Source organism: Syzygium oleosum, unplaced genomic scaffold, assembly GCF_021117445.2.
Source record: "Syzygium oleosum isolate NSW1041296 unplaced genomic scaffold, Sole_v2.1 Sole_v2.02, whole genome shotgun sequence".
NCBI classification, from domain to species: domain Eukaryota; kingdom Viridiplantae; phylum Streptophyta; class Magnoliopsida; order Myrtales; family Myrtaceae; genus Syzygium; species Syzygium oleosum.
Window position 1 is genome coordinate 22489836 of NW_026607486.1, and position 10221 is coordinate 22500056.

Below are 10221 nucleotides of genomic sequence, written 5' to 3' on the forward strand. Positions count from 1 at the left end.
TTTAATGTGGTCCCTAAACTTTTAATTTGTTCGATATCATCATTTAGTCCCTGAACTATATGAAAATATTTGATATAAACACATACCAAAAGTCCAAATATCACATTGAACAAATTAAAAGTTCAGGAATCTCACTGAACGTTACGCTAAAGTTCAGGGATTACATTGAATAAATTAAAAATTCAGGAAAAACATTGCGGATTAGGCTAAAGTTCAGGGACTGTTTGTGCCATTATCTTTTTAAAGAAATTGTGTTGCGAAAAAAATTCTCCGATAATAAAATACTAAATAAGAAAATATATTTATGCAGAATCGATATATTAAAAATTGAATATTTCCTCGTTAAGCATGCTTGGCCATTCGTAATGAGATCTTTATTTAAATTCGCTTAGAAAAATCCCTTAACAATTTTCTCGAACTACCCGAAAATTGTATTAATGTAAGCAAAAGATTAGAATTCCACGTTGGAATTTTGATCTCGGTTTAAACTCTGACTATGGTGAATTATCGATCGACATGTGTCATTAACTGCACGTAGAGTAACAACTACAATCATTCATCGCGTGTTATATCTAGCAAGAGATCGATCAAGCATAGTCATGACGTACACATCTTCAAATCGGGAAATTGCCAAAAAAAAGTTCTAAAGTTATCATACGAACCTATCAAAGTGGCCAATTTATATTTAAACATTTTAACGATTTATTAATATAGTCATTCCAGCCAATTTTTGCCTGAAATTGCAAACATGGATACCAATCGTCCTACATAATACGATCGGTGCTGACATAGACGATTTTTTCCAATTTTTTATTTTAAAATTTTTTTCGAATTATTTATTCTTTTCTTTTCTTTTTCACTGTAGTTGACGAGGGTAAGGGCTACAATTTTTGTCGAAGCCGGAGAGCTTCGGTAACCCTCCTGTTGCCATAATGAAAAAAAAAAGGAAAAGAAAAATAAAAAATTCGAAAAAAATTAGAAAAACCGTCCATGTTGGCACCGATTATGCTACATAAGATGGCTGCCATGCACATTAGCAATTTTCGACTGAAATTGATCGAAAGAACTATATTGGCAAATCGTAAAATATTTATGACTATTGCATAAAAGATGGATTAACAAAAAAGTAATGTAAAGTTAAGTTCAGACAGATGCCATAGAAAAGCGAGATGAGGTTTTGTATTTTTTAAATAATTGTTTTCCTATTTCAACTTATTGTAATTAATTAAAAAATAAATTTTTGATGGACAAAGATGTATGTATAAGACTTTTAAAAGGAAAAAATAAACAATTATATCTCTAAAGATACTAAATCAAGATTTGCCAATCAAGCTTTCCCAAGAGCAAGCCACTTGTCGTTTCTTCATAGGTTCGAATCTTTCGGCTTCTCTATGTAATTCTTAATTTTTTTTAATTGTCTATTAACTTGTTTAATCTTATCTTTTGTTCTGGCAAAATAAGCTCTTATCTTTTATTTACACTTTTCTTTTTTATTACATGAATAATTTATATATCTATACTAATATTGAACTAGACCATAGCAGTTTGCACAAATAATTAGTATTTGACAACGAAGGCTCATTATGTTTCGGAAAAAATGAATAATCTGAAAAATATTTTCTTAAAAGTAATAACTCGTATCACTTAAAATAATTCGTCAATGAAACATAATTTCTTTATCGATAACAGTTATATCTAAAAAATTTCCTAAACAATGAAAATGTAGCCATTTTTAAGAAAACATCTCGCAAATCATTAATGATTTAGGAAACAAATAGAAGCGGGAGGAGCATAATCCACTTTCACAAGGAATACATGGTCCTGGAGAGAGAAAATGACACAAACAGTACCTGAATTTTGGTTTAATGTGCAATTTGGTTCCCGAACTTTTAATTTGTTCAATGTAGTCCCTGAACTTTAGCATAATATTCAATTGAGTCCCTGAACTTTTAATCTGTTTAATACGGTCCCTGGACTTTTAGTACATATTTAATTTAGTCCATGTATTGAATAAATTAAAAGTTTCGTGATCAAATTACACATTATACTAAAATTTAGGAGCTGTTTGTGCCATTTTTCTTCCTATAGAATACAAAGAAGACAGCCCAATCAGAGCACGCCACGTGGACGTTCACTCGCCAGCTCCTCGCCCCGCGTGTCCGTCGCCGCTCGCCGTAGGCCCTTCACCGTCCTGGGCGCTCGCTATATCACGGCACGTCAGGGAAATCACCAACACGCGTTTTTTCATTTCCTCTTTTTAATTTCCAAATTTTTTTTTCCTCCGACGATCGATTAACTTATTTTAAAAAGTCGTTTTTGTCCATTTCGTACGGACGGATATCCCGTCGAAGCACGTCTCTGCTCCGCTTCGATCTTCGTTTCCGATTTCGAGGAAGTTCTTCTCGTGCGTCTCGCTTCCGGATCTGCGGTTCGCGCCCGTCGATTCTGCGGGAGCCATGGCGGTCTCGCGATTCTCGTGACGTTCTGCGTTCGAGAGCTCGATCTGCTCTCTCTCTCTCTCTCTAAATTTGAGGAAGATACGAAAAAAGGGGGAGGGCGGAAAAGGAAGGGGGGAGGTTTCGTTTGATGCTGCGGTCCTGACGCCATGAGGAAGAAGCTCGACACGCGATTTCCGGCCGTAAGTTCTCTTTTCCGACGATCTCTCTCTCCCGTTTGATCTGGTTTCCGCGAGCGAATTAGGGGGTTTTTCGAGCGGAAATTCGTAGGAAGGCGTGATCTGTCCGAAAATCCGACAGGGGATCGAGTCTCGGGTGATGCTTTTGTGTTTCTTTGGGGTCTTTTTCGTGAGTATGTGGGAGCTAGGTCAAATTAGTTGCCGGAGGTCTGCTGTTTCCTAGATCGATGATCCGAGAACCATCCGCTGTTGACTTTCGTGATTTGTTCTTCGTCTAACTCGCGGGGCTATTGTCATGAGATGTCTATTTGTCGTGAATGTTCTTTTTAGGGCAATTTCAGGGATAGGGTCATGTGTCTTTTCCTGGATGCCTGGTTAGAGTGGTAAAAACCCTGTTGCTGTTTTTGGCAGATCTCCGCTTTTCTTTATTTGAAGGTTTTACCCTAGCAGTTTTGATCCTCAGCTAATTTTGGGGTACTCACCACCGATCGACAAACTTGTCCCTTTATAGCGCGAATGCTGAAATTAAGAGTTCCTATTATTGGGACACTGCATGTACTTAAATCGCCGAAATTAGAGCTTAAAATTCAAATTCTTGAGCGCCAACATGATGTAGTTAACTGGGCCACTTGATCATTTTGCATGGAGTTAAGCTTTCCCATCCTCCTTCAGTTGCTTTTTAACCACTGGCAGCTAGCCTTGCTAACATTCTGCCCTAGAACTCGAGAAAGAACTGAGGAGAAATCATAAAACTGGAAGGAAAATGCGAGAGGAGGAGATGAGCCATTTTTGGGCAGCAATAGTTGGTCATTAGTCTCTGAGATCAATAATTTTGCAAGATTATGGCTTTTAAGATAATCCAGAAGGAGGATGTGAAGCTGCAGTGGTCACGATTAAAGAATACTATCTGCGAGATTGATTTGCAAGATTATGAGGCTCATGGTTAAGAAAAATCATGGTAAGCATTGGAGCGTTGGCTTTGATATAGATGACTGGGCTTGAGTAGTCCTACTCCTAGCTGAGCATGACCAGCATGCGAGTTATTTGATTCATTTAGTTTCCTAACTAGCGCATTAGTGGCTGGAGGTGCTCATAATTGGTGATATGTTTGTCTTCTTCTTTAAATTGCTTAACATGGTCCTTGTTCCTTCTTTCTTTTTCCAATTTGGAGCCTTAGGATTGCCAGTTCCTACTTTACTTAAGGTCCAATTAATTGGCCATTAACATTTCATGTGATTTGGTTCTTCTCGTGTCTAATGTTAGAGTATGGTACATCAGTGCAGATGGAACAGCTGTGATTCTAGTTGTCTATGTACGTGGAATATGAAAAGCAAAAGGAAATGAAGGAGAAAAGGAGTTTTTCTCAGTAAAATAATCTTTTTGAGCTCTTACTTCTTCCTGGGGAACTTGGGGCTTCAATCGGAGTTCTGAGGCCGAAATGCTTTAATGTTGTTGTAATACTTAACTTTTATCTATACAAGCTTGGCACGAGCATTGAAAACTCTGGAGCTCTTCAACATAATATGTGTTCTTGTGTTATAGGAGAGTGCGATCAGGTGATCAGGTCAAGTGCAGGAGGGAAAATTTTAGTTCAGATGTTTAAGTGACATGTTTTAATTTATTTTAAATTTGGTTCGGTGAACTTGATTTAGGGATCAGTTTTCTGACCATTTTTGAGTATTTGAAGAGAGTTTTTTTAACCTTGATAACTGGTGGTCTTCATGCGCAGGAAGATAATATGAAAATGATGAATTATGCCTTTTTTCGGTCAATATATCCTCGTTGTGGTTTGTTTGAGTTTTTTTATTATGATGTTGCAGGCAAGGATCAAGAAGATAATGCAAGCAGATGAAGATGTAGGAAAAATTGCATTAGCAGTTCCAGTTCTAGTCTGTAAGTACAGAAGCATACATGCTATTCACTCTGCTGTCTTTGTCAGATTGCTCTGGTGCTTACGGTCATCCTTGATGTTGTTACAGCTAAAGCATTAGAATTATTTTTGCAAGACCTTTGTGACCGTACATACGAGATAACACTTCAAAGGGGAGCAAAGACTATGAATTCGCTGCATTTGTAAGTTAGACTAGACTCGATATTTTCCTTGGATAGTTTATGGTGCTTTTGGAACCTTGCGCAAGTGATTGGAATTTTGCAACTATTTCCTTCTTTTCAGTTTTTCGACATATTCTCTCATCTCTCTCCTAAAATTCTCGTTTAGCTTTAACTTCATTACGTTTCATTGTGGATGCTTGTCCTTGTGATGCATTCATGTGCATCTGATGCATACACATGGCAGTAAATCGTGCATTATGTTATCAATGCTAGTGAGGGCCAATGATATTAACTTCATTACGTTTCATGTGGATGCTTGCCCTTGTGATGCATTTATGTGCATCTGATGTGTACACATGGCAGTAAATCGTGCATTATGTTATCAATGCTAGTGAGGGCCAATGATTTTCCCTTTTCATATTGAGTTTTGACCTTACAGATGTTCTACTCTCAATCTTTTTCTTTTGTCTTCTCTCCTACCATGATCTTTAGTTTTTGTGAGATAAAGCAGCTTTCTCGATTATGGAGGTTTCCTGTTCTATGCAAGTCTTATATGGATGTGTTAAGGCCAGTTGGTAAACTAAAGGCGATTTATTTGAGTAAAGACCATCAATCAATCAACCAAATGCGTTCTGAAATGCATTTATCACGTGCACTTAGAAGTGCGAGTGTGAAGGACAATTAGATTAATAGCTTAGATGATCATTGCATCTTCTAGATAATACATTTCATCTCTTCCCTGGTATTGGTACAGATGATTTGCTTTTGATTTCCCTCTTAAATAAGTGACCAAATCATCCTCTCTCAGCTTTCCCCCGAAAAATATGATTTCTTGCTACTTTTAAAGCAGAGCTGGATCTGATGCAACAAAATACTATTTTCTGCAGAAAACATTGTGTGCAAGGCTATAATGTGTTTGATTTCTTGAGGGACATTGTCAGCAGGGTTCCTGACTATGGTCATGGTCATGGTCATTCAGATGCTGTCTCTGATGATAGAACAGTGTCCAGGAGAAGGTTGGAATATCGTATCCCTCCATTTTTCTTGTCGAGCATTCGGATAGGTTAGCTAATAATAATAGGATGTACTCTGTTGTTTTGGTACCCAGGAAGGCCACCATCGATGATGGTAACGACACTGATGAAGAATCCAAGAAGAGCAGGATGGTAATGACCTTTTCTTTCATTGTGATTGCTCTACCTCTCACTTCTTGGATAGTTTATATATGGTCTGAACGGGAGAGCTGTTTCTACTCCTCGAACTGCAGCTTGAGATGGCCCATACTGGCAGCAGTGGCCGTGGAAGAGGCCGTGGCCGAGGAAGAGGCCGAGGGCGTGGTCGAGCCACCGAGAGGGAGACTCCACACCATGAAACTGAATCATCCGAGCCGACCACATCTCTGCAACCTCTTAACAAGAACATTACCAATCAAGGAACAATTTTAGATGACAGCTCTGAGCCAAAGAAAACTGCTGAGGAAACTATCCCAGCCACTGATGGTTCCAAGCTCGGGGCGCATGGTTTTGATCTGAACACTCAAGTTACTGAGAATGAGGGCACCCCAGCCAAAGTTCCAGCAGCTGGTGTTTCATCTGAGGAACCTAATACTGACGAGGCCAAACATGAAGAATATCCAGGGTGGTCACTCTCTGAGGTGGACAAGATGGCCATTGACCCTCTTCAATTAGCAAATCTGGGTACCCGCATTGATGAGGATGATGAAGACTACGATGAGGAGGGCTAAAACCAGGAGCCTCATGTAGAAACTCGAGGTGAGTCGGATAGCTGGGAGATCGTGGGGAGAGTACATGAGGAGCAGAAGAGGTCCAAATCGTCACCAGACAAGCGGTATGCATGTGGAAGATTATACCCTGTTTGGTGCTCCCTGGCAAGAGTTTAGTTCCTCTCTGCATTTGGTTTTATATCGCATCTGAATTTTACCATATTGTAAGCTAACATCATCATCATTCTCCAAGAATGTTGTCCTTTGCCGTTAGATTTTCTCAGGGAACGTAGTCTCAGAGAATGTTAGAATAGTCCGCTTCTGCTCTTTTAGTCATCCATTGTTGTAGTGAAAATTTGGCGATCTTTAATTAATCAACGGTTAGGAAGGCTTCTCTCTGCAATTTTCGCCGGTTCTCTTAGCTTTTGGATTGGACTTAGTTCAAGTTCTCCGGCGAGCTAGTTGAGCCTTGATGTGCTCTCAAGGTTCTGATCTCGTCCCATCCGAAAAGAAAAGAATGGAGGGAATAGCATCGAAAGACGATGTCTGCTTAAAAAAGTGAGGTGAAACAATTAACACTGTTTTCTCTTTGGTGCCGAAGGCGTCCCGCGGTGAAGTTCTTTTGATGTTCTCGTATTCGCGCCATAATTCGCCGTAGTCCATACTAGCCAAAAAGTGGGAAATGTCAACAACGTGGGAGAATGTAAGTCCTGGAACAGAAATGCTTCTTGACAAACAACATGATTTCATGTGAGGAACCTTCTAGGCGGAGCCCAGGCAGGCATAGTTTGAACCAACCTTTTATCATGTCAAGCGCAAAGGACTTTGAAATTCACCAAGCCAAAGCAAGCTTGAACATAATAGACTTACAGATTACATAACAAACCACGGAAAAAGACAAAAGAGAGGCAAAATTTACCCAAAAAAGAAAATAGAAGTGAAGTTTATATATCCACAGGTACACGCTTGTACAACTCTGCAGCCAACCTTGGAGAAGGAACTGCTTCAAGAGGAGTCCTCATGAACGCAACCAATCCCGGATTCTCGCCCGTGTCGATCTCCTCGGGCCTCACCCCGACAGCTGGAGCCCACGAGAAGTGGTGTAGGAGGTGGCCCAACATCGACATCACCATGCTTATTCCTAATTGAGCTCCGGGGCAAACCCGTCTCCCCGCTCCGAATGGTAAAAGCCGAAAGTCGTGGCCCTTCATGTCCACATCCTCCTCCATGAACCTCTCCGGCCAGAACTCCAGCGGCCTTTCCCAAATGGTCGGGTCGCGGGCTATGGCCCACACGTTTACGTGCACGTTCGAGCCCTTCGGAATGTCGTAGCCGCCGATCTTCACATCGGCGTTTGCCCGGTGGGGCAGCATCAGCGGCGTCGGCGGGTGTAGCCGGAGGGCCTCTTTGGCGACGCAATGAAGATACGGGAGGTTCGGGATGTCGGATTCCGTCATGACACGGGCAGGTCCGATCACCCGGTCCAATTCTTCCTGGGCCTTTTGCTGGGCTCTCGGGTTCCTGACGAGCTCGGCCATGGCCCACTCGACCGATATTGCCGTGGTGTCCATGCCGCCAGTGATCATGTCCTGCACCAATGGGTTCACTGCTTATACGTTGTAATTGAAATAAAGAAAGGTGATTAGACTAAATTTCTTAAAATTTGATGCCCCAATTGGCTCCCTTAGGCCTCAAATCGTGCAACTTCAATCTCAAATTGCATGGTTTCAAGTTCAACAAATTGTAAATGTAAGGTTTTGACCGTACCCAAAGGAGGCCTATAATGTTGTCCTCGCTCAGGTCATAACTTCCTTGGAGTGTAAGTAACGCATCCACAAAGTGCTGCCTGGCTCCACCGGGCTTTTGGCGCGCGAGCACGTTCTCCTCCATGATGACCCGGGTGAGGCGGTCGCGCCGCGCGCAGTGCTTGGCGAACGCCTCCTCCTCCAGCGGGAAGAGCCAGCGGAGCCACGGGACGTGCTCGGCCATCGCGAGGGATGCCCCGAGCTTCAAACCATTGGCCACGATGGCCTTGAACTCTTGTCCTTGCTCGTCCATCACTCCCTCGCCATTCACAAACCTCTTCCCGAACACTATCCTTGTGATGTTGTTGAATGCCACAGCCCCCAAGTACTTCTTCACCATCAAGCCCTTCCCTTTATTATCTGCATTTACAGAAGATTATGTTCCTACTTAGCATTTGTCGATAATTCAATTCATAAATGAACATTTCGACCCGAAATACCAAAAAACACAAATATTGTCATATATATACCAGGGCTTTCGACCAAAAAAAAAAAAAAATACATATATATATATATACCAGGACTAATGCTGTCTCTGTAAAGAGACTCAACCATGGCAGTGACCTCATCTTCCCTAATGGGCCGAAGGCCCTCGAGCCGCTTCGGCGAGAACAGCTCGAGCGTGCAAAGCCGTCGGACCTTAACGTAATGAGGCCCGTAATCGGCCCAAATAAGGTCCTTCCCATCTCTGCTGAACTTTGCGGCCGATCTGCTCCGGTGCCTATTCGCTAAATGCTGATCGTTCTCCTTAAGCACTTGCCTCGCCAACTCAGCGCTCGAGACGACGACGTTCAGCGTCGACCCGAACCAAACCGAGATTATGGGCCCGTAAGCTCGCGACCACTCGGAGAAGCAACGGAAGCGCACTGGCTTAACGCTGTAGAGGTTTCCGACGACGGGCCATGGTCGCGGGCCCGGCGGGAGGTTTAGCGTGAGGCGTTTGTATAATTTGTAAGAGAGGTATAATAAAGTGAAGGTGAATAGCAAAATAAGAACAGCCATGCAGAGAGAAAGAGAGAGAGAGGTTTGTGGATTTGGGACAATTGAATGCGCTGAAAATGTGACTATATATAGGTGGAGAAATTGAAATTAAAGGGGAAGTTTTTCTTTGTTTGTTTGTTTTTTTTTGTAAAATTGTGAGATGGTATAGTTTTGCCAAGGTTGGTGAAGGACATTATTATAAGGGAATGCGAAAGAATTGCGTTGTCTGACGAACTTAGGATGGGATAGTTGTCATGGTAGGTCGTGCACGCGATATACTAAGGGAAAAGAAAAACCTAGGAACAATAAAAAAGACGCAAAATAACGAAAGAATTGGATTTCTTTTCTATATAATATAAGCTTATTATGACAAAACGATGTCTCAATTAATGAGGGTCAAAAGATGGGTAATCCATAACATGATTTTTCGATTTTCGTTTTTTTTTCCCTCTTTTTAAGAAAAATGATTTCTGGGTATTTAAAAGATGGTTTTTCCAAATATGGGGAATGATATCGAAAATAAATTTGGTGTGGCTACTACTTTTTCTATGAAGTTCAAAGCCTATCTCCACCAACCAACACCCATGGCTTTGACCTTTGACAAACTTGCCTTGTAAAGAACGGGTCACGAGGCCCACCGTTTTCATGGTTTTTTTCCCACGGGTTGACACCCACAGTTTGCCCCGGTTCTGTTCTTTGATTCGGATTAGCGAAATCTTGTAATTAATCATGATTGATTGGTCCGCCCCAGTAGAATGATTAGGACGTTTTGCCTTTTAATAAAATCGCGATTTGTCCTTAACTGGGCCCATTAACACTTTGTTGAGCTTAGTCCGGCCCGACACGCCGGCTCCTGTGAATTGGGCCCAATCAATTTCGGTCCATTTAGAGTTAGAATGGACCCTAATTCGGATTAGCGAAATCTTGTAATTAAGCATGATTGATTGGTCCGCCCAAGCAAAATGATTAGGACGTTTCGCCTCTTAATAAATCGTGATTTGTCATAAATGGGCCCATCAAGACTT

General features: G+C 41.5%; 2 protein-coding genes across 2 annotated transcripts; one reads left to right on the plus strand and one right to left on the minus strand.

Annotated features, from left to right (window-relative positions):
• The first annotated feature begins 2309 nt into the window (after positions 1–2309).
• Positions 2310–6798, plus strand: LOC115684887 (uncharacterized). Its single transcript, XM_030609827.2, has 6 exons — positions 2310–2638; positions 4456–4528; positions 4615–4708; positions 5575–5703; positions 5796–5853; positions 5955–6798. The coding sequence occupies exons 1-6, from the start codon at positions 2606–2608 to the stop codon at positions 6429–6431; spliced, it is 864 nt and encodes a 287-aa protein (XP_030465687.1). The 5' UTR covers positions 2310–2605; the 3' UTR covers positions 6432–6798.
• Positions 6799–7135: 337 nt separating this feature from the next.
• On the minus strand, positions 7136–9244 carry LOC115684802 (cytochrome P450 98A2-like). The gene is made up of 3 exons (XM_030609682.2): positions 8734–9244; positions 8178–8575; positions 7136–7999 (listed from the first exon to the last, which is right to left on the minus strand). The coding sequence occupies exons 1-3, from the start codon at positions 9215–9217 to the stop codon at positions 7355–7357; spliced, it is 1527 nt and encodes a 508-aa protein (XP_030465542.1). The 5' UTR covers positions 9218–9244; the 3' UTR covers positions 7136–7354.
• Positions 9245–10221: the final 977 nt, after the last annotated feature.